Source organism: Zeus faber (genome assembly GCF_960531495.2).
Source record: "Zeus faber genome assembly, chromosome: 17".
NCBI lineage: Eukaryota > Metazoa > Chordata > Actinopteri > Zeiformes > Zeidae > Zeus > Zeus faber.
The window spans coordinates 5,109,017-5,134,154 of NC_137204.1; the positions used below are offsets into that span (position 1 = coordinate 5,109,017).

Consider the following 25,138-nt stretch of genomic DNA (forward strand, 5'->3'; position numbering starts at 1 on the left):
GAGTGAGTAGCCTCCACAAGCTGACTGAAGAACTGTAGAACTAACTGAAGAACTGCACTTTTGATCGCCTTATATACCCAAGATATTCCCTCCTCCTGGTACATGGAACCAATCACTTTTTTTTTCCCGGGGTGTATCCCAAGGAACCAATCAGTCTTGTCAGATGCCCGTGTTTTTCTGGGAATTCTTCCAGGTGGCCGAAATATTTGTCTTTTTTGTGCATGTTGAGTCCTAAACCTCTGAAATACTGGTGTCTCATCTGGGTGTTTTCGCAGGAGAATATGTTCACGCAACACCTTTTTTTTGGGATTACCTAGCATATATATTTTTTAAAGGTTTTAAATACACACAGCTTGAATATTTGGTTGTGGACTTGTGGCTTGGTACAACATGTCAGCTGGTCGCTTTCTCATGCGTGGGTTAATAAGCTGTACTTGAGGCTCAATATAACTTTTGACCTGGTTTCTCGTCAGGTGGGGGTTAATATTTAACCACAACAATATGTAAACACATCTGCCATGCATGGAATGACTTAATTGCACACATCTATATCCAATTGGTTTCATATGGTATATTACGAAACGCAACCCTTGCACTTTCATAACTGGTAGGAAACTCCTGGGGTTGTATTACAGGCCTCAAGATCAAGTGAGAGAAAAAGTAGACTTATGATTCACCCCTTGCTTAAATGTTTTTTTGTACTTCCCATCCTATAGACCATTGTTTCCCAATGTGTGGGCCGCAGCCCCTGGTGGGCCGTGATGGTACTGCAGGTGGGCCACGAGAGGTCATTTACAATCAACAAATAAAAAGTTTTGAAGTTTGAAATTACCATAAAATATTTATGATGAAATATTTACATTTAAAAAAAGTAATCAGAACTAATAAAACAAAGCCATGGGATTTAAATGATGTGTTATTCTTCATTTATCTGACCTACTTTTAATCCAGACTGGTTTGGCCGCAGAACATTTTCAGATTTAAAATTTCCACAGCATTCTTAAGTTTGGTAATGTATGCTATAGACCTACATACATTCCTAATTTAATCTGTGATGATGGATTTGGTTCTAAAAATCTGTGGAATAGTCATCCAATCATGTCAAATCCAAAAACAGTGATTTGCAGTAGGTGACAGAACAAGTAGACTTGTAGAATATACTGTTTTCTTTCCTTCTATTTTTTTCCGGAATAACATTCACTAGAAACATGGCACGAATAAATTAAATACATTTGTGAAATTATTATAAAACACAGAATCTGAACTATTTTGTTTGAGACCAACTGGGGTTTAATATCCTGCAAGTTAGAAATGCAATGCGTCCAAGTATGAAAGCCCTCATGTTGGCAAGTATGTTGTGTGCCTGTCTTCCGATGTGGCAATATGAGAAATGCCTTCATGATATGTTTACGCAAAGCCCTTTGATTTGATCTAAAATTAAAAACAAGTGAATCTCTATATACTAACTACAGTTCAAGATACCCATTGGTTTGCTCAAACACAGAACACCTGCTCTAATAAAGTAATGCTGAAATGCTGCAAAGTCAAACGGATATGTTTATCAGCCAGTCTTCAAAAAGTCATACATAAAGCACAGTCTTTCTAGCCTTAAATTTGGCTAACAGCTATCGCTGTAAAGCATAGCTGATTTGCAGAAATGACTCTTTAAATAGCAGCAATAAGACCATAGGAAGATATTTCGAAAAAGGATTCTGTACAATTTTGCTCTAAATCTGCTTTCCTTTTTTTTTTTTTTTTTTTGAGGAATGCTTCTAGCTTTTGATCTTCCCTATACCTCGTCACTGGACCCCTAGAGTAATCTTGAGGTGTTCATAGACCACATAGCTAACGCTGACCGCTGGAATAACCTTCATGAAGTTGGGCGCCAGGCCACGGTAGAGTCCCATTGGTCCTTCTGTCTTAATAATGTGTTTGAACAAGCCCGTCATGGTCATCTGAGGGCCTCCTTCCAAGGTAGCTGGGGGATAACCATATATAACATTATTTTATATTTATATCTCCAGACATGCATGCATGCATGCATGCATACATACATACATACATACATACATACATACATACATACATACATACATACATACATACATATTTTGAGTGTACCTGCTGGAAGCCAGGTTTTTCATGATGAACGTTGATTTAAACATATAAACAATTCATATTTCATAATATGTGTAGCTATATGGGAGGAGAATATTACATTAATTACATTCAACAATGTTAATGAAAACCTTGTGAATTTGAAATAAATGGTTACGTAAAGCAAGGGAATTTCAGTGTGCAGCCTAAATCAGTTTCAAAGCCTGAAATTTGTTAAAACATTGCAGAAAGCGTATCTTTAGGGTCCATGATTACGGTACGATTACAATTACGATAGCTACAGTATAGGTAGCATAGGCATAAGTTTGTCCTTCCCGGGAGCAGAAAATTGCAAAATACGAGCAGTTAAGAAAAAGGACAGTCTGTAATAATTACCTTAACAAAATGGGAAAGGGAACTCAGTGATTGGCTTCTGATATTATTTAGAACTATTAAGGTACAGTATGCTGCGAATCTCATGTTTCCCCACCACATCCTAACGGTGCTCTATCTTGGATTAAGATCTGGTGACTGTGGAGGCCAGTGGTGTAGGCTGAACTCATTGTCATGTTCATGGAACCAGGTTGAGATGATGTGTGCTTTGTGACATGGTGCATTATCCTGCTGGAGGTAGCCATTAGAAGATGGGTAGACTGTGGCCATAAAGGGATGAGCATGGTCAGCAACAAATACTCAGGTATGCTGTGGCATTTAAACAATGCTTAGTTGGTATTAAGGGGCCTAATGTGTGCCAAGAAAATCTAGATTTGTCAGACCAGGCAAGTTTTGCCAACATTTCTCTCCAGTTCCTTCCTTTCCTGTCCTGTCCAGTTAAGCTAGTGTAGCCTCACTTCCCTGTTCGTCCAGTTAATGAGCAGGTGTCAAATAAAGTTGTGTGTGTACGTGCGTGCGTGTGTGCGTTTGTGTGTGAGTTACAGTACCTCCACAGGAGACTAACCTTGTGCCTGCATGCGAGTCCTGACCAGAGCTAGGGGATAGCTTGCTAGCTGGCCGCAGGTGCTAGAGGTAGTGCCACAGGCAAGAAGGACAAACACTCCAGGGTCAGCACTGTCTGTGGCAAAACGCTGCAGCCAATAGTTTTTTAGGGTCTGACAATGTGGAGAAACAGAGAAAGAAACTCAGATCCTTCATAGAACAAAAATAAAAACTAAAGGTGATTGAGAAAATAATCCTCGCAAAAACATTTAAAGAACTTCAGACCTCATAGACAGCCAGGTCAATGCCAGCGTAGGGGATGATGCCCAGCATGTTGGGGATGTAGCCCTTGTAGAAAGCAGCAACACCTTCTTTCTGAAAAATGCGTTTGGCACAATCCACCATGCCAGAGTACTGTCCTGTTCTCCTCAAAGCTAGTCGTGTCTTCAAGACCTGCAAGGGGAGGTTTAGTCCAAACTTATAGAGACTTCAATTTTCATTTTCTTTCTAAATTGCCATCATAGTTCCTTTCATATTATCGAATTATCAACCGTGAAATGTCCTAGTTTGTCTCTCACCTCCATTGGGTAGATGCTGCTCTGAGCAATGGCTCCAGCCAGAGATCCTGCCACTAGCCTCTCAAAGATACCCAAGGTCTCCTGGTTACTCCCGATCAAACGTTTGATCTGACAAGAAACACAGCGCATAGGGAACACTGTGTGAGAAGACCTCAAAGTGTCCTAGGAATAATATAACTGTCACTTTAAATCAACAATGACAACAACCACTATTTAACTGCCCAGTGTTTTATTATTAGTGTGTGCCTTTTTAGTGTTTTTGTTGATGGATCTATAGAACATAAATCCCAAATTAGACTGCTGGCAATAAAACTGGCATATTCTATTCAATTATTTCATTTCTTACCACCAGATTACCAGCAAAATCTGACAAATGAACTCATGACATACACAGCAGTTTGCCTTAACTACAACACTGAAGGGGCTTTCACATAGGACACAATGTGAGCTGCGCTCGCCGCTTGGTGGAGTGCAGATGCAGAGCTGGGCCCTTTACATAGGCTGCGCTTAGTGTAGTGCACACATGCACGCTTTTGGGGCCTCTGTCATTACTTCGACAATAGGAATATTGTTTATGGTATTATTTTAAGTTCAGTTGGCCTGTATAAATTAAAACATAACAGTAATTACATTTATATTTCATGTTACAATATTATGTCTTAAGATCTTATTTTAATGACAGGGAATAGTCAGGAACATGTTGTGTAGGTAATATTTATTGGCCATTGGTCATATCGCGAATTTCAACTGCATTTAAACACACACCTGGTCTGCCCACTTGGTAGGAAACCTGTTTCTACGACAGGGATTTCCTTCCAATGTCCTGATAAACCCGTAATGATTGGTTATAGAGCTTGGGGAATTCGGACACCGTTAAAATCAGTTTCCCCTCCAAATTGCACAGAACTTTTGTGCGACTCCGAGGTCCACACACAGCTTTGCTCGGCGCAAATCCTGTGAGGAGCAACCAATACACACCAATGGCGTTTAGAGCGCAGCGCGCACCGTGTGCTATGTGAAAGCCCCTTTACACTTAAAGAGTTTGCCTTCAGAACAGCTGCATAACTTCTTGTGATGCTGCCATACCAGTGGCGGCAGGTCAACAGGGGGCGCAAGGGCACAGCACCCCACTGTCCGAGGAAAAAAAGGTTTTCATAAAATATTAGTTTTTTGTGTCTGGTAAATCATTGCAGTGTTTATCAAAAATATTTTCTTCTCATTTTGTCTTATTTCAGTAAATTCTGTTCATCTTGTTTCCTGTCCTGAGCGCATTTGCAGAGCACCCATACTGGCGACATTGCATTTAAAATGATACAGTTATTACATACTATTCACCTTGCTCTGCGTCTGATCTAATTAGCAAAATGTTTTCAGTGATAATAAAATTGCTGTCAGTTGGCACATGACTGTCCAATGATTTATTGATGGAGAACTTGCTGGTAACATTAAAAATCGCTGTCAGAGTTCTAAATTTGTTCCTAAAGTAAGAACAAATTCATGTAAGAATATATTGGTGCATCCCAAATTTCTGGTTACGATTTAATCATAGATCTGTTTGGCGCACTGTTTGTGAATAAGGCCCAATAAAAGTAATTGATTAAATAAAGCTTTCAAAATCTATATTTGTCTTCCCTTGTTTACCCACCTGTTCATATGCCATGAATTTGATAGCCGACTCTGGAGCAATTTTTATGACGTTGATTCCATTTCCTCTCCAAAGTGACCAAACACCTCCCTCCCGGATCATCTGGACAAAGCCACCAGCAATACGCATGCTGTTGCTTTTGGAAGAATGAACCTGGAACGTCCGGGTTAAAAAACATATTTAGCATTCTGAATTTAAAAGAGATTACATAGCATTTGGAGAGGATGCCTTACCTGCATCAGTACTTTCAGTCTATCAAGTGGCGCTGTACTGGTTCGGGACACTGCACCAGCACCGCCTCCAGCCACTAGGTGTCGCCACCACATGCCTGTTTTCTTCTCTTCTGCCGTGAACTCGTCAGGCACTAGCAAACTCTCCCCAACATCAAAAATCTGCAGACAAAGAAAATGTAGACATCAGGTCAGTTGAAATCTTGTAAAGATGAACCAATTTGTCAATTTTGTCGCAAGCTGTATTTTTTAGGTGGAACGGGTTCTTTTCACTCCAGATGCCAATAGCATTATATAACCACCTTAAATGTTTTTTTGATGATTGCTGGCCTGCTATTTCACCAATTCTTTCTATCAACCAAAATTGGGCTAATTGTGCTCAACAATCATTTGCCTTTGTGTGCAATAAAGTATTATTTATTTGTCGGTGTAAAATTCAGGCATAAATGCAACCTCTACTAAAAGTGACCAACTGAGTGAAAAGAAGCGTCGCTAACTATAGTGATGAGAGGGTCAACCATTTTTTGAGACTCTGTTCTTAACCTGTTATTCGGTAAAAAGAGTTGTTCGATTTTCTGACCCATCAAGTTTCAAATTTGATCAAGACTACATTTTGCTCAAGTTGGTGGATGAAATATTAGAGCTTGATAGGTTAACCGTCATTTGCCCCCCTGCAGACACAAAGAAAAGGCATATGTCATCACAGGCAGAGTTGTATCTCCTGTCAACACAACAGACTGAATACCTCATCTCTAAATCGCGACACGGGTTCTGTGAACATAGGGAAAAGGCTGGATGGATACTCGCTCATTAGCTGCGGCAAAGGACTGCAATCAACAATGAGCAAGGCTCAAAAAACACGGACAGCATAAAAATGAACTCAAACATACAGTCATTATACACCTCGGACTCCTCTGTTAGCCCATCCGCGCTGGAATGTTTTTTTCAAGACCCTGTGTGTCCCTTCTATAGACCCAGGGAGGGCTACTAGCCACTCGACCTCCTCAGAAAATGATCAGACCAACTCTCTCCTCTATTGCTCAGTCTTCAAAGAATCACTTTAATTTACTACCCTACCTCCAAATATGTGCCACGCAGTTACCTCTTTAATCCCCAAGAAAGACAAACCTCTTGAGTGCCGCTCATTCCATCCAATTTCTCTTAGAAACATGAATGCTAAAATCCTTGCTAAAGTTCTGGCGGGCCGCTTGGAGGGGGTTCTTCCCCCATCATACCACCTGACTAATCAGGTTTTATAAAGAACTGTTATTTATATATATATATATATATATATATATATATATATATATATATATATATATATATATAAAAATAATTTTATTTTTTACATCAGACACCTTTTGAATGTCCTTTACGGCCCCTCCCCACCCAGCGTGACAGGGGTAGTGCTCTCACTTGATGCTGAAAAGGCATTCAACGGGGTGGAGTGGGCCTATCTTTTTAGCATACTGGAGATGTTTAGATTTGGCAATAAACTCATATTATTGATCAAAATTTTATATACATCTCTAATGGCTGCCGTGCGCACTACAATAATCTGTCCACCTACTTTGAGTGCCAACATGGCACAAGACAGGGGTGTCCTTTATCTCCACTTAGATTTGCGGTTGCAATGAAACCACTTGCTCTAGCCCTGAGGCAAAATGCCGATATCAAGGGAATCCAGCGTGCAGGATTGGAGCATAATGTTTCGGGGACGATATGTTATTGTACTAATCGCAACACTTTCAGAGTGTCCCCAAGTTACTACTTACAGAATTTGGCAAAATATCTGGCTACAAAGTAAACAACCAGAAAAGCAAGCCATAGCCATAACATACAACATAACCATAAATATTTATATTTAGCTAACTATCAGCCTCTATCTAATCTGAGGCAGGATATAAAGCGCTGGGATCCCCTGTCTCTGTCTCTGGGTGGAAGAATTAAAAAATGTTAGATGTGCTGCCTAAATTTTGTACATATTCTAGCGTCTCCCGTTCTTTCTAACACAATCTTTCTTTTCCAAACTAAACTATCAGATATTAGCTTTTATTTGGAATAACATAACACCCATCCGTCCGTCCCCACCCACGTCATGGGAGGGGACGGACTTCAACTTCCTCCTTTTCCCGGCTCAACAAGCTTGTTTTTTCTGGAGCCGCAACATTTTGAGCATGTTTTATATATACCCTATTTCCTCAAATAAAAACTGGTAAACAAGGCTGAATCTGACTCAGTGTGTTTTTGTTATTTTTTATTTCCTCCAGCATTACACTGCGCGCATCACGCCCCCCGTGACAGTTCCCAAGTTGATTTTCCCTGTGTTCTTTTCTTTTAGAGGAATTGTTTATTAGTTTCTACTTGTTTGATACAAACATTTTAAACCCAACTTAGGGATGTTCCGCCTTGGATCGGGACACTGGATTGCATAATAGAGAGAGCAATCTCTGGTCCACTGTGCGTCCCTTGCCTCCGAATGAATAAAATAATGCAAGTTTATTTTACACTTATTTTGAGGAGCATGGCACCCAGATAGCAGTTGAGGTAAATAAAAAAAGGGTCTCACTGTCTGATCTCTGTACTGATGGCAATTTTGCCTCCTTCAAACAGTTGGTGCAGAAATGTGATATTCTCAGATCATACCTTTATAGGTACTTGGAGCTCCAGAATTCTGTAGCCTCAAACTCAGTTTGCTTACTATCATGCCCTCCCACTTCTCTGTTGGACTCAATTTTTAATTGTTGATCAGTCACAAAACAGCTTATAAGCATAATTCACAAATTACTCAACACATACAATTCGCTGCCTTGAGACCTCCTTAATAATAATTGGGAAACAGACTAAAGATGAACCAATTTCAGAGGAAACTAGGCACAAAATCATACAGGGAATTTTCTCCTTTTCCATATGTCTTAGGCATGCTGTTATTCAATTCAAAATTGTCTGCACTGGTCTAAATTCCAACTTTCTAAGATCAAAGTCGACATAGATCCCACATGTGATCTACGTAGGAAGCCACTCTGCTGCACGTTTTGGAAATTTCCAAAGCTTTACACATTCTGGCAAACCATCTTCATGATGTTCTCTAGGATATATGGAAGTGCAGTAGAGCCGTCGCCATCCAGTGTCTGGTGTTGCCCCTCCGCTGGCCTTCTGCTCTCTCCTGGCCAGGAGACTGATATTGTTTAAATGGAAAGACCCTATTCCACTGACATATAGTCATTGGATCAGGGAATCCTTGTGCAGCCTTAAACTGGAGCAGATTAGATATACTGTAAGAGGGTCTACTAGGAAGCTGTATACTATTTGTCAGCCTTTCTTAACCTTTGAGGATATGGAAGCTGACAGCATGACAATGTAACCAATGCTATGTATAATGTTTATACTGTACGTGTATGTCCAGTATCTGGGGGCTGGGGGATTTATTTAAGTTTATTTTTCCAGTTGGTCTTGTTTGGACCTGTGATATTACGTCAAAAATAAAATAAAAAGACCTTGATCAAAAAAAAGACTACACACAAGACTACACAATTCCGGACCGAAACACCCAAAGGCGGAACGAGGACACCATGAGCCATGAAGACACAGAATCATTGTCAGAATCCTCCTTGCTATTTGACACTTGCTGTCACCAGAGGCACGCTGAAGGAGATGTCGGATACAGTTCTGAAAATCCATCCACCTGATGTACACAGTGGAAGTCACGACTGGCGATAACTTGCACATAGAGGTCATGGAAAATGCACTCACCAACCTACGGGATGACAACACTCCTCAAAGCCCAACTTAACAATCTCGAAGCCTACTCCCGCCGCAAAAACAAAGATTGTGGGAATACCAGGGGGAAAGGATAAGGGGGAGCAGGTGGAGTTGCTGCTCCACGAAGCAAACCGCGAGAAGCCTATGTGTCTCGAGCCGCACACATTGCATTTTGCAGTGTAATCCGATGAATGGAACTCACAGACCCCGTGATCCACCATGACGTGATCCATCAGCGGAATCATTTGGCAAGGTCTCTGGCAAGGCTATACAATAAACTGGGGTAAGAGTGATTTTATGTCTAAAAATATGGACCCAGGGCCTAGGCCTTACAATACCCAGAAATCCCAAACTTTATTTAAATGGAATTTTGCAGATATGGTAGATAAGCTGACATTAAACACTGAGAATTGGAGGATATCCCTGCCCTTATCCATGATGGGACACATTAATGAGATTACGATTTTTGGATCTATTTTAGAACTTGCCAATCTTCCTCGCTGCTGCTTCCCTCATGAAATTAGACTTTGGGATGCCCTGTGACAAGCGCACTCTGTGGTGCGAGTGTGTGCTCTGGGCTTGTGGCCGGGTGGGGAATCTCGCAGGTTGCCGCTTGGTGGGCCTTGCCTTCGAGCCTTGCCCGGTTCTGGCAGGGTGTTGGTCTGTCGGCCACGTGGCCCAAGCCCGGCTCCGCGCCTATGGTCTGTGCCTGGCGCCTGCGGCCCGGGTTCTGCACTTGTGGGTGCGTCTGCGGTTGTATGTGTGCGCTTCAGGGGTGCAGGGTCATTCTGTGCTTTCTGGGACTGTTTTGTGCACCTCTGGGTCATGCGTGGGTGTTGTTCTCGGCTTCCCTGTGGGTTGGAGGTTTGTTTGTGCATGGTGCTCAGAGTGTTCTTGCGGTTGTGGGGTGTCTGTAGGGCTCGTGGGTGGCTGCAAGGCCGCTACTTGGAGGCACAACAATATAACCTACAGCAATGAGTTGACTGACCTGTCACTCTGGTGCCAGGACAACAACTTCCTCCTGAAGATCAGCAAAACTAAGGAGCTGATTGTGGACTTGTGGACAACCGAGGACGCATACGCCGTTGGTGATTAATGGGACTATTGTCGACAGTGTGAGCAGCTTCAAGTACCTGGGAGTCAACATCACGGAGGATTTAACATAGACTTTAGCAGTGTCTTTACCACCTCAGGGGGCTGAAGAAATTCCGGGTCTCGTGAGGATCCTCAAGTCCTTCTACTCTGGAGCAGTGGAGAGTATCCTGACAGGCCACATCACTGCCTGGTTTGGGAACTGTACTGTTCAGGACAGGCAGGCCCTGCAGAGGGTGGTGCGAACGTACCACTGGAACTACCCTCCCCTCCCTGCAGGATTTATACACCAGGAGGTGTAGTAGCAGAGCCCGCAGGATCATGAAGGATCCTCACCACCCCAACAACGGACTGTTCCAGCTGCTGCGGTCAGGCAAGCACCCCCGCAGTCACACAGCGAGAACAGAGAGACTGAGGCGGAGTTTCTTCCCGCAAGCCATAAGAACTGTCAATGCTGACCTCACCAGGGGTCTTCACTGAGACACACACATAGGCCCCACTACGTACCGTTTGTGGACAACTTCGGCAACTTCTTGAACCGTCCAAACGTCTTCAGACATGATGGGAGTTCATCCAAACATTCAAGGATCACGCCTCCTCGCCTTGAACATGGAACTTACGCTGAAATCTTCTGTTCGCTGCTGATGTTTAGTGAGTCTGATCCACTCTGACATTAATGTCACTCTGCCCTACAAATTCCTGTAATTATAAACCATAGACCGAAATTATGTAACGTCCCTGTAACATACAGGAATCTAAACAATTTACTACCGGTTCGGACTCAAACTCTCAGAACCCCGCAAAGCCATGCACACAGAACAACAAAAATGTCTATTAAACGTAAAGTCACTAACTTACAAGTCATTTTTAGTTAAGGAGCTTATAAGTGCTCATAACCTGGATTTCGCTCTATTGACTGAGACCTGGCTGGATAGAAATGGCTCAGTCACACTCATTGAGACAGCACCTTCTAATTTCAAGTTCATCCAAGCCACTAACGCTGACCAGAGAGGCAGTGGAATAACTGCTGTCTTCTCTGATATCTATACCTATCTATATATTTATCCACCATCTAGAGATGCTCTCCACTGAAAAATGTGAGGAGTTCGCTACATTCTTCAGTCACAAAATTATGGCTTTAATAATATAATTATCAGACAGAATATTAGTGCCTCAACCTCCAGAAATGAACCTACCCTTCAGTTCCCCAGTAATATGACTGCTGCCATGTCTCATTTTGTCCTCTTAGACATAAAAAGACGATATTGTTGGTCAGCTCAGGTCCTCCACCTGCTGCCTGGACCCGCTCCCGACCACATTTTTTAAAACATTTTTTAACTGCCTAGCACATGGGGTATTAGAAATGTTAAATGGCTCTCTTCAATCAGGTATATTCCCTGCAGCATTTACAACAGCTGTCATTAAACCACTCCTGAAGAAGAGCAATCTCGGTGCAACAGTTATTGCCAACTACTTGAAAAAAACAGTTTACCTTCAGCTTAACAACTATCTAACCTCAAAAAGCCTTTTAGACACCTATTAATCTGGCTTTCGAACCTCACCATAGCACAGAAAAAGCACTTATTAAAGTTATGAACGATCTACACATAAACACTGATGCTGTTCTTCTGCTCCTGGATCTCAGTGCTGCCTTCGACACTGTTGACCATCAGATTTTATTAGCAAGATTACAAAAATGGGTCGACCTATCTCGCCCGGTTCTAAATTGGTTCAAAACCTACCTACAGGACAGGAAGTTCTTCGTGTCCATTGGAGATTTTGTGTCAAACAAAGTGGATATTGTATGTGGAGTGCCCCAAGGTTTGATTCTGGGACCATTATTGTTTAACCTCTATATGCTTCCACTGGGACAAATTGAAAAGAAACACAAAATAAATTACCATAATTATTCAGATGATTCACAACTGCACATATCCCTATCTCCTGATGACCTACTCCCCATACACTCCGTCACTCAGTGTATTAATGATATTAATGCATGGATGTCAAAGAACTTTTTACAACTGAACAAAGACAAAACAGAAATGCTCATCTTTGGGGCAAAGGCTCAAAGACAGAAAATTGCAGCTCATCTTAGTTCTCTGTCCCTGGAGAGCAAGAATGAAGCCAACAATCTGGGTATAATCATAGACAGCTATCTAATTTTTAAGAGCCACATAAATGAAATCACAAAATCAGCCTTCTACCATCTAAAAAACATTTCAAAATTAAGAGGCTTCCTGTCAAAAGCAGACTCCGAAAAATGAATCCATGCAATCATAGCAAGTAGATTGGACTACTGTAATGGCCGATTCACTGGCCTCCCGAAATAGTCTTTTTGTCTTCCTGTCAAAAGCAGACTCCGAAAAATTAATCCATGCAATCATAACAAGTAGATTGGACTACTGTAATGGCCTATTCACTGGCCTCCCGAAATCATCTGTGCAGCGGCTACAGTTAATCCAAAGTGCGGCTGCACACGTTCTCACTGGGACAAAAAGTTTGAACATATCACACCTGTTCTTAGATCTCTACATTGGCTCCCTGTCAAAACTAGAATTGATTTTAGGATTCTGCTACTTGTATATAAAGCTACAAATGGCCTTGCACCTGAGTATATAAAAGAAATGCTAATTATACAAAAACCAGCAAGAACTCTCAGGTCCACAGGCAGTGGTCTTTTAACTATCCCTGGTACCAACTCTAAAGCAGGAGAAGCTGCCTTCTGTATCTATGACCCAAGTAAATGGATCACCCTACCAAGGGACCTGAGAGAGGCCCCCACACTGAATACTTTTAAAACCAGGTAAAAAACCTGTTGTTTTTTGTTGCTGCTGCTATTTCTGTTGCTGTTGTTTCTGTTGTGATATTACAGTGAGAGGATCATAAGAAGGGTGTGTTTTCGGAGAGATAGTCAAAAGGATCTCTCTCCCGAGGTCAGAATGAAAAACTTGACCCGTAATTTAGGTACGCTAATTAAAGGACCCTGACTGGACTAAGATGAACAGTGCACACAGTTGAAATTTCCGATTCTGGTGAGGGCTACCACTTCCAGTCCCGGTGACGTCTTTGCTCTGCGTTACTTCGTTGAGATGAGATGGTATACACTGTTGACTCAATTAAGATGAGAAGATTTCTGGTTCCGGTGAGAGCTACCACTTCCGGTTCCGGTGACCTCTTCGCTTGTGCGCTGTTGCTGCTACTATTGCTGCTGCTGTTTTCTGTTGCTGCTATTGTTTCTGCTGGTATTGTCGTTGCTGCTGCTACCCTTATACCTAAACTTAACCATCCACCGTAACTGGATTAAGATGAGATGGTGCACACAGTTGAAATCTCAGTGTCTGGTGAGGGCTGCCACTTCCGGTTCTGGTGACACCATTGCTGTGCGTTGCTTCCCTGAGAACTGTTGACTCAATACAGATGAGATTTTTGGTTCCGGTGAGAGCTACCACTTCTGGTTCCGGTGAGGTCTTTGTGTGTGCGTTGCTGTTGTTGCTCCTGCTTTGGTTTTGCTGTTGTTGCTGCTGGTGTTGCTGCTATTTCTGTTGCTGTGGTTTTTTCTGTTGTGATATTACAGTTAGAGGATCATAACAAGGGTGTGTTTTCGGAGAGAGAGAGTCAAAAGGATCGCCCTCCCGAGGTCTGATTGAAAACTTGACCCGTTACATAGGGACGCTAAAGGACTGTGACTGGATTAAGATGAGATGGTGCACACTGTTGAAATTTCCGTTTATGGTGAGGGCTACCACTTCTAGTTCCGGTGACGTCTTTGCTGTGCTTTACTTTGTTGAGATGAGAAAGTGCACACCGTTGACACACTCATAGGTTCCACTGCCTTTATGTACTGTATGTTGCATTCTGTATGAATGTACTGGGTTTATGGCATACTGTGCTGTATTGCTGTTAGCTGTTGTATACTGTACTGTATATCTCAACACACACTACCTCACTTTATTCACATGCCACTACTGCACATTTATATATACATAGTAGTCTATTTCTTTTATTTCTATTTTGCATTCCCACTTAGTATATTACCTTTTTTACTCCCTTATATTCTATTTACTAACTGAATTATGTTTTAGGAATCAGTTAATTTAGTTAGTTAGTTAAATTAGTTAGCTATTGTGTCAGTTAGTACTTCTTGTGCATAATCTCCGGGTGCAATGCAATGTCATTTCACTACATACATGTATGTATGAGACAAATAAACATCTTGAATCTTCAACTCTGTTGTGTGTGCACCCGCCCACCAGCAGATCTCGACCGCTCCAATATGGTGGACGCACAGACACATAAGGTGAGAGTTGACGACTGAGCAGATCGCATTTTATTATATGTAGAAGACAAGACATAGGTAGTAATTTGCCTTTTACTACCAGCGTTCCCCTCTGGCAAAAAAGCATCTGTTTTTCTGCACTTAAAAAAGCGCAGTCTGGGGATATAATGCTCATGACTAAAGCCCATCTGCAGAAGTCCACTGATGTGGGAGACCTGGGCTTACCTGTATTCAGGCGTTATTACTGGGCAGCAAATGCCAGGGCTCTGACCTATTGGCAATGGGGAAACCCAGGAGAAACCAAATGGTTAGACACAGAACTATCAGCAGCAACCAAATCCTCCCTCTCTGCATTGTGTTTTTCTAAAATAGAATCCCCAAATAGATTAATTGGCACGGAAAGGGGACTCTTGACCGTTGGTGATTTATATATACAGAAACACTTTGCATAATTTCAACAGCTGGGAATGACTTTTAACATCCCTAATTCACACAATTTTAGCTCCCTCCAAATATCCCAAAGGACTCATTTAATTAAGTCCTGCAACTTCCTCTGTAGCCACCGACCACTTCAAGAGGCTTGGGCCAGTGAACTGGATATAGAGTTGTTGGATGAAATCTGGGAGGAGGGATTATCTTTAATCCATACTTGTTCAATCAATGCAAGGTTTGAACTGATACGATATACTATAAGGCATAGACAGAATCTGTCCTACAATTTATGCACTGTGTGACAAATGTAAACATCTTTTTTTAGCTTAGTCCTCTCTTGCATCAGAGATATTTGAAGGGCTTTATAAGATATTGTAAAAAGACATTGTTCCTGAACCTGATACTTGCTGCCATTGGATGCTCAGACACTGCCCAAGGACTCATGTATGAAGAACAAATGGCTTTAATGCTTGGAACGGTTGCATTCATAAAATCATCCTACTGGACTTTAAATCATCCTCCAATCCCTGCTCCAGAAATGCTGTTTTATTTCAGTTTTTTATACATGGGTTGTTTAACTGTTGTGAATGTGTTGTATTCAACAACTTCCTCCTGAAGATCAGCAAAACTAAGGAGCTGGTAAGGTATGCATCTTAAAACTGAAGATAAAATACTTAAATAAATAAAATAAAAGTTGTTGGGCATTTAGCTGGGCTGCTTGATAAAAATTATCTCAGGGCCAGCAGCTCCAATGGAAAACATTGTCATTGACTACCCCTGGGTGGCTACCAGCTGTTAGCAGTATGGAAATATGCAATTTAATCTAGTAAACTATCATTCTTCTGTACCTCAGAATTTCTATCTCTAGCGGCTCAGTGTCAGGTATAAATTTGGCTTTAATGCTATGAGATATGCAAAAACATAATACAGTATATGCACAGTTTAAAAGACCAAGATTACTGTAGAACATAAACATAATGTAACTGACAAATTAGTGATTGCAAAAGCCATGGCCATAAAATGGACGCTCAACCACTCAGGGTTGTCCACTATAATAAATGGCTATTTTATTGGAACTGTGTAGAAAAGAGTTAAGAATTATTTACGCTTAAGGGGAAACAAATTGTTAAGCATACTTATGTAAAAAAAAAAACAACAAATATTGTTAGAACTGATAACTATGTACCGTGGAGTGTTTCCAGTGCAGGATAATTTCAGGAATGTTATCAGCCGGGTGCAGGAGGTGGTAGTCCCTCCACTCATTCCAGTTGATGGTCATTGTGCCATTTTTATCCATGCTATAGATGGGAAAAAAAAAATCATTGTATTAAAATTTTCAGTAGGAAATAATTTGACAGCTTTGTGTTCTATTTCCCTTTGTGGAGGGTTCAAACAACGTGCTGACATGCAATTAAATATAGGAACTACATATTTATTTTAATTTGGAGCAGACCTGGGATCCACTACTGAAACTAACCATGTAATTTCCTTGTTTTATCGATTTAGGATTTTTCCCTATTGTTTAATAATACGGTTTCCTTGGGGGGGGGACTACATTTAACAGATGCATTGAAGAGGTGTGAAACAGGCGGAGCAGGCAGACTATTAGACCACCACTTACATGATAGGGGCCCAGATATGACCCCTCCTTATTCTGATATCAGCAAGAGAAAGGGGAAGAGGACAAGGGATAGAGACAGACAAAGAGGTTAGAGGAACCAAAAGACAAAGGAGGAACCAAGACAAAGAGCAGATCCAGACATGAGAACAGCACCACACTTTCTATAATTCAGACCAAAAGATTTTTAACATGGATCATTCTGGCATGACAAAATGAAATTAAAGGACTTTCAAGTGCCCTTTTAAGCATTATTTTTTTCAATTTGAAGAGCTTCACACAAAACAAATCAAAATTGTATTTCATTGTATTTAACGACAATACAATATAGTCTTCATCTCATTGTTTATTATTTATATTTGTATATGCTGTAAAAAAAATACACACACAAATATACAGTATATACTGATGTCATCCATTGTTCCATCCGTATGTTCAATGTTGTTGTTACACTAATCTCTGTCGCAATGTAGCTTGAATGTTATTCTCCCTTGTAAGTCGCTTTGGATAAAAGCGTCTGCTAAATGACTAAATGTAAATGTAATTATAAATGTCTATCTTTGACCATTCTGGATTAAATTTACATTTCCCTGGAATAATCTGTGTTGGAAAAATGATTCCGGAAAAAAAATTATGATTTGGATAACAAAACCCGGGGCAATATCACAGGCTTTCAATCGTGTCATTTTTCAAGGACTTTTCCAAGCACTTCAGCAGAAAAGAGGGTATTTTCAAGGTATTTCAGTACTCAAATTTCTGAGGACCAAATTCCAGCACCTGAGGACGTGGTAAGAGTACTGTTTTAAGTATTACAAGATAGGCTGTCTAGAGACACTAATTAAGGCGGTGCTTCCCAACCTTTTTTCAGCCACGACACACTTTTTAGCACTGAAATTATCAGGTGTCTGGTAGTGGTTTCACCAACTAGTCAACCACTATGACCACTAGTCAGCGCTGTTGGCAGCAGTTGACTATTTTTTGTCAATGTCACCAGATTTACAATAATTATTGTATTAGTAAAATAATTTATAAATAATATGTCTTTACATTTATATCTTAATTAATGTTTTCCTAATTAATTTAATTAACAAAATACAATTGCCAATATTTTTTGGAAACAGGTGTAGCCAGGGCATATCCGGGCCAAGACTTCCTCTTCTGTGCGCCCGTCATTGTTTACACACCGAATTGTTTCACAAGTATAAGTAGTATATTTTAAAAAAAAAGGTAAATAAAAAAAAATAATAAAATGTCCCCTTGAGAGGGTAGAACAGAGTACCGGCAGCTTGTTAGAGCTGGTACACGCTCCATAAGAGCAGTTAACATTATGGATATGATTTGGATTGTGATATCAAAGATGAGATAATAATGTCAAACATGATGCTGTGATATGGTAGGTAGAATTAGGAAAAAAGTCTGATTAGAGAACAACGTACAGAGCGGACACGGACACAGTGGGTGGAGGAGAGAGACGCACTTGCAGACAGTAGTGTTGAAAAGTGCCTTTTCAACTCTAACGGCTCCCAAGCATTTATTTTATCTATGAAATTGTTTTAAATATTGTTTATATTTATTCCACTACAAAAAAACCCCATTATTTAGAATGATTAAATGTGACTGGACTCAATTAACATCCCCTAAAATAAATTACACAATTATAATGAAAACAAAAAAGCTTTTAATGAACAAAAAAAACACCTATCCTATTGTTTTAAATCAAATGTCATATTCTTAATATTTTTCTTTAGGAATATTTTTCTTCTTCTAGCGGAGTGTAGAGTATTTGAATGGTTCAGTTAGAATTCTCATTTAGCTTTGTTCACTGGAGAGATCTATACCTCTTAATAGTCATTGTTTATTAGAAGATTGTGTTTAGCAAGGTAGATTTTTTTTGGGGGGGGGGGGGGGGGGGTGATACGTCCCCCTCAATATTTAGAACACGTGCATTTGTACCCCCCCCGCATTAAAAAAAGTTTGGTGTTTTCCTTTACATAAATAAAGATATTTACATGACAATTTCATGCAGAAAAGGCACAAATTAATGCATAAGAATTCACCAGAATGGAGGAAATTAAGTGTTGGATGCCCAAAATTTCCAGGAAAAATAGAAACGAACCCAACCCATATATACAGTATATATTATAATGTGTACATATTATACCTTATTTCTTGTAATTGTGACTTATTAATTGTATGGTTTTAGGAGGATTTAGATGTATTTTTAATACAACACAGACAATTAATTCTATTATATAATTATAGATCCCAGAATCGCGATTGTGGCGCCGCCCCTTGCGGCCGCCTGCGCGAGCGCCGCGTGTCGAATGCGCACATTACAGTATTTTTCGAGCTTATAGAGCTTGTGCGCAATCACCGGGTGTCATGACATTTCACTGCATATATGTACAACCCTATATGTATGTATGTGACAAATAATCTCTTGAATTTGAACTTGTAGGTTAATAAACTATAATAATCGTCCAAATCCCTGTTGGTTTTATTTATTTTTTAATGAGCTTACATTTTCCATTTCTGACAAGTAAATTTTGCTATCAGCAAAGTAAGGGTTAGGATTAGCTGAAGGGCAAGTAGCGTAAAAAGCTTAATGTTAAGCCCTGTTCTGTGTGTACATTTGTGGGTTCTAATGTGTGAGAACGAGTCATTAAAGGCTAAAAGCGAGAGCAGCATGCAAAGGGGATCACATTGATGTTATAAAAGGAAAGTTAAAGGAAATTAAATGTAAATTGCTAGAATAGGTATCATGGTAACAAAACACATGTGGATACAGGTGAGACACAGGCCCTATAAAACTGGCATTAAAATGCATCTTGAGTGATGTGATCACAAGAGACAGCTCTAAGATCCGATCGCTCAGACCACATTCGGAGATGGTCTGGGCCACATATGGCCACATTCTCAGTGCATACACCAATGTGTCCTGGGCCACATTGTAGAACTGCCTACTCAACTGACATCCCCTGTGTATGCAGAATAACATACTCATTCTGTTTTTTTTTTTGTTAAATTAAGAAACAGAAATAAAAATACATCTCAAATAAAAACGTATTTTTTTTTGTTTGGAGACAAGGAACCGGAACGTGCAGTGGCAATGAGATCGCTCCCTCTCCATTACGTAGTGATCCAATACGGAACAGGACAGTCTCTTAGTTGTGTTTAAAAAATGTTTAATACCAATTCTCTAAAATCAAAACACAGGAAAACCAACGCAGCATGTACATGCATCGCTGTCTAGAGGAGTAAAAACTCCACTCCAATTCTCTGAGTTATGTTCACATTTTTAATTTTCCATACAAGTAAGAAAATAAAGAAACAATCTGTTCAGCCTGAACCCTGTGCTGTGTACAGTACACACGGCACCAAAATTTCAGTTTGTATCGTTTTGATTTGGCCTGTACACCGAGGTCTTCGCAATAAGTCCTTGCAAACAGAAATGATGTTTTCATTTGCATATAGAGCAGGGAAGTGAGATCCGATCACAAGTGGTTACTTGAGACGCATGTGGAAACGCATTCTAATGCCAGGTGTGAACAGATGTACTTAGAGCTGTCCACTTGTGATTGGATTACCCAAGACGTATGTTCAAGCATCATGCGAGGTGTAAACAGGGCCACACACACACACACACACACACACACACACACACACACACACACACACACACACACACACACACACACACACACACACACACACACACACACACACACACACACACACACACAGAGTTTAATCAAATATGATATGCATTTTTGAGTGCCGTGGATGTCAGCAACATCATCACCTTTTCAGAATCTTTTCAGCCTGTTGCTCAGAGATGTTCACCCCCAGGTCACGGAGAGACTGCATGATTTCTTGTGAGTCAATTCGCCCTGGGACACAGGAAACAGATCAAACAGTCACTTGTTTTCATGATTTCTTCTGTATCAGTATTTATTTTTTACTTTAGAGTGGTTAATAGTCCTTTGTAGTAGGTTTGCTCACCATCATTCTTCTTGTCTAGACTCTTGAAGACCAGTCTAAGCTTCTTCTCATGATCTCTCAGATAATGCACAAACTCCTCAAAGTCCAACTGTCCATCCAGGTCCTTGTCTCCTGCTTTCACAATTTTCTGTGAATAGAGAAGGGGGCAATTTCAACTAGAGAAAAGTGTTAAGGTTTGTGATAAATTTGCCTTCAAAGGGAGACTGTGAAACCTACCTTATGAGCAATGCAATTATACAGCTAATGTGCTTGAATCAAGCATCAGGGTCCTATACTTATACATCCAAAATCTTTGGAATCTGACAATTGTTACACATGCATGTCATTTGATTTTGTTTAAACAAAAGGGTAAATTCCTGAAAAAAATCGATTTTAAATGTTTGGGCTAAAATAACTAACTTAATCTGTTTATTTTTGACGTAGAGAGATACTAAAAGTAGTAATCTATTGCAAAAACAGAGTGTTAAAAAACTAACTGGATAAGGTCAGTGTCTGTGTGTAGATAGTCCAATTAACGGGCTACATGGTCCATGGCACATGGATATTTCTCTGCCAGAAAGCTTCTACCACAATCCAGAGCAATGCTGGCATGGAGTAAAACAAAATAAATTGATGTCCTTGAGTGGCTCAGTCACAGTCCTCACCCTAACCCCATTGAATATCTGCGGCAAGACCCCAAAACAGCTGTCCACCGATTACAAAAAACTATTTAGGAAGGTTAATAAGGGTAAAAAATAGGTTAATTATGCATTATAAATATGTGAATATAGGCCAGGATTAAAATATAACGCAAAATTGTATTTTATTTTGTTATTTGTTTCTTTATCCACCAAGGGGTCAGTCCTTTGGCTGAAAAAGATTGAAGAAATTCCCAGGCTTCTTGCAATACTGTCTCAAATACTTCTCAATGCTTTTTGACAATTGGAGTTTTCTCTTTTTATTTATGTATTAATTTATTTTCAAATAGAATTGAATATTTGAACAAGGTTCTCACACGATAAAGAAAGACAATCCCTGATGTTACAATTCTCCATTTCCTCTCCAGCAAGTAAGTATTGTCCCTCGCTGAAAAAGGATAAGCCTTTTGGAGAAAGTCCTGGAACTGGAGAGCGGACCCTAACCCAAGACATGCACATGCTGTAGAAGAAAACGTGATTCATCAGACCAGGCCACCTTCTTCCATTGCTTCATGGTCCGGTTCTGACGCTCCCATGCCGATTTTAGGCGCTTTCGGCGGTGGACAGGGGGCCGCATGAGTACTCTGCGGCTACCCAGCCCCATACACAGCACAGCTGCGATGCCGGGTTCTGACACCTTTCTATCATAGCCAGCATTAACTTTTCAGCAATTTGTGCTACAGTAGCTCCTCTGTGGGATCGGACCAGACGGGCTGGACTTCACTCCCCAGGCACATCAATGAGCCCATGGGCGTCCATGACCCTATTGCCGGTTTTTGTAGGTACTAACCACTACATACCGGGAACAGCCCACAAGACCTGACATTTTGGAGATGCTCTGACCCAGTCGTCTAGCCATCACAATTTGGTCCTTGTCAAAGTCACTCAGATCCTTACGCTTGCCCATTTTTCCTGCTTCCAACACATCAACTTCAAGAACTAACTGTTCACTTGCTGCCTAATATATCCCACCCCTTGACAAGTGTCATTGGAACGAGACGAGCAATGTTATTCACTTCACCTGTCAGTGGTTTTAATGTTCTGGCTGATAGGAGTACATTAGGTAAACATGCTTGTCAATTTAAAATACAAAGTAATGTTCTCAATACTAAATAAGTCCATCTATTTAGCATTCAATTTGTAGTGGCAAATCATCAATTTCCAAAGTAAATGCACTCATTGCCAAAGCAAAAAGGGGCTAATGGTGGCACAGGACACTACAGGACTTTGTTTGCATTTCGCCAGTCGAATTTCAACAGAAATATATTTAATAACCCAACAATAAATTGCAAGACAAACAAGCAAAATCTCAGTCCATAACAAACAAACAAAACAATGTTTTGTGAATAAACTCAACAAATTGTATATTAATAACAATTCTGTGAAATCTGTGGCTGTATTAGTTTAAAACATTAATGTAACAATACTTTATTTAGAACTAAATTACGTGATCTGGTATCATCATGTTTTGTTTCCCCAGCTATTATCCAGGCTTGTTCATTGCCTCAACTTCAATAATAAAGGGAAGGTGAAATATAGCCAGTATAATCCTACCTGTTTAAAATCCATAGGAGGTGCCACCATAATTAATACAGGGGCCCTCTTAGGGGAAGCATCACTAAGGAACTTTTGTTTTTCCTTATTGAAAGAGGAGATGTCAGTCTTTCCCTGGAGACAACCTTCCTCTCTGAAGTTTTCAGGACCATCTGAATTCATGCCCTCCGGTGAGTTATCTTCAACGGGCATGCAATCTGCCCTACCAAAAAAAATCCGGAGCAGGAAATTCAAGATGTTGTGCAGCATCTTCAGTCAGGGATGTACGCCGTTGGTTGTGTGTGTAACGGGCGTGGAGTAATAAGTAATCCTCTCCAAATCGCACATGCAGATATACAAAATGACTTAATTGTGGTAGTCTGTTGATCTTAAATTGCAAACCAGCATAGCTACTGTGAAAAGGTCAGATAAGTCAGAGGACAAATATAGTTACTGCGGAATAGGTGACAAAATTTTGGCCACTTCCTTCCACGCCACTATTTCAGGTCAGGTAGTCTTTCCTCTTCCTTCTTCCATTAAACCATTTCTTCTGCCAACAAAAATGTAGCGGAAACAACAAAACAAAATGACAATCTTTTGACTCGACCAACAAAGATAGGTATTCCAAAGAAACCCCTTATGTGCAAATGATGCATTCAAGCTAAGAAGTGAGCAGTATTTCAAATTCCATACTAAAATATCCAGCCTCAAATATCTTGCCTGGCAGAAGAAGCATTAAGAGACCCTGTATCCATCCCACTTTGCCAGGTTTGACATCAGCAGCAGAGTAATGCAGCAAAAAAAAAAAAAAGAGCCTCAAGAAACCTGCAGCCTCACTGCGGCCATGCGCCAGCCAATCACCGTAGCCGATACTGCCAGGCCACACTGTACAGCCAATAGAAGCTAGGACAGCAGTTGGATTTTAATCAACCTGGCGTTTAAATTCCGACTAGAAGAAAGCCCCCCCCTCCCCGCCCAGCGACATTTAAATGTATAACACGTACAGTTTAACTTAGATTCGTCACCCTAAAATAAATGCGAAATATGTACGTGAATACTGCAAAACACCAAAATATATATATTTTTAAGAATTACGTTTACAGCATTTATACTTACCACACTGGCAGTTTAGCAATTTGAAACTGAAATGTAAACTCTTTGTAGTGTGCCCCATGTCATTCTCTACTAGCCTACGTATTGCTATGATCAAACAAAAAAGAACAGACTCACGGATCCAGTTATGTTTTGCAAGTAAAGCATAATACCACATTTGAAATTTGAATAGCTAAAAAAAAGTTAACTTTATTAATAATCTCGAAGTCACACACACACACACACACACACACACACACACACACACACACACACACACACACACACACACACACACACACACACTTATTTTCAGTACCAAAGGCAAAAATCGAAATCACATTTTAAAAAGCATGGGCATCAATTTGAAACAGTCACCAACTTGAATTTACATTTTAAAAAAGGTGGTGAAATGTTGAAACGGCTTGCAGTTGCAGGTAATTTTATCTTCTTTACATGCAACAAGCATACAACTATGCAGTGAAATTATTAACGAATGATAATTATTAATGAGCCGCTTCCGGTTCGTACCTGGAATATATAAATGCCAAAAAGTTGTTTTTACTTCCACAATATTTAGTTATATTAAATCCACGGACTTACCCTGAGTTCGTGTTCTGTGCGGTGTACTCCTAATTTCTTTAGCCCAATTGTCAGGTCGTTGACACATATCCCACCGTCCCCGTTAACGTCTAAGACTTGGAACAACACCTTTAACCTGTGCTCCTGCTCGCCACACAGCTCACAGGGATGCGGTGATTGACAGGAGTCGGAGTCCATGGTAGACGTTAAAGGCCGATAAACGGATTCGTTTGGAAAACCGGATTCGTCGTCCGCCGCAGGTCCCCCTCCGCCACCCGGGTCGACTCCTCCGTGGGCCTCGGCTGAGCGGCATTGACAGAAAACCCTGTTAAGCAAAGGGGCAATTCCAGAGCCGTGTTGCATAGTGGGGTTTAGTCTTCCCAAGACATTTTAAATACTTGGGAAATCTCAATGTAGAAGTTAATCCAAATGTGGAGTCAGCGGGCAATAGTCCGTGCATTAAAGAAAAATGTGTGAGGTAGACGGATGATGCTGATGATGCGGTGTTGTCCAGCCCTTCTTCCACGTCACATGTCCACGTAGTTTTTACATGTGTTTTGAAAGGCGAATCCCGACCGTACCT

At 40.6% G+C, this 25,138-nt stretch overlaps 1 protein-coding gene across 1 annotated transcript; it reads right to left on the reverse strand.

Annotated features, from left to right (window-relative positions):
• slc25a25b (solute carrier family 25 member 25b) lies at positions 1-24,918 on the reverse strand (the record flags this gene model as incomplete). The annotated part of the gene is made up of 11 exons (XM_080018329.1): positions 1-1,978; positions 3,056-3,206; positions 3,319-3,486; positions 3,612-3,719; positions 5,257-5,409; positions 5,490-5,648; positions 16,238-16,349; positions 16,673-16,705; positions 20,472-20,559; positions 20,672-20,798; positions 24,577-24,918. 11 exons carry the CDS (start codon positions 24,916-24,918, stop codon positions 1,800-1,802), a joined length of 1,620 nt encoding a protein of 539 aa, XP_079874455.1. The 3' UTR covers positions 1-1,799.
• Between the last annotated feature and the right edge of the window lie 220 nt (positions 24,919-25,138).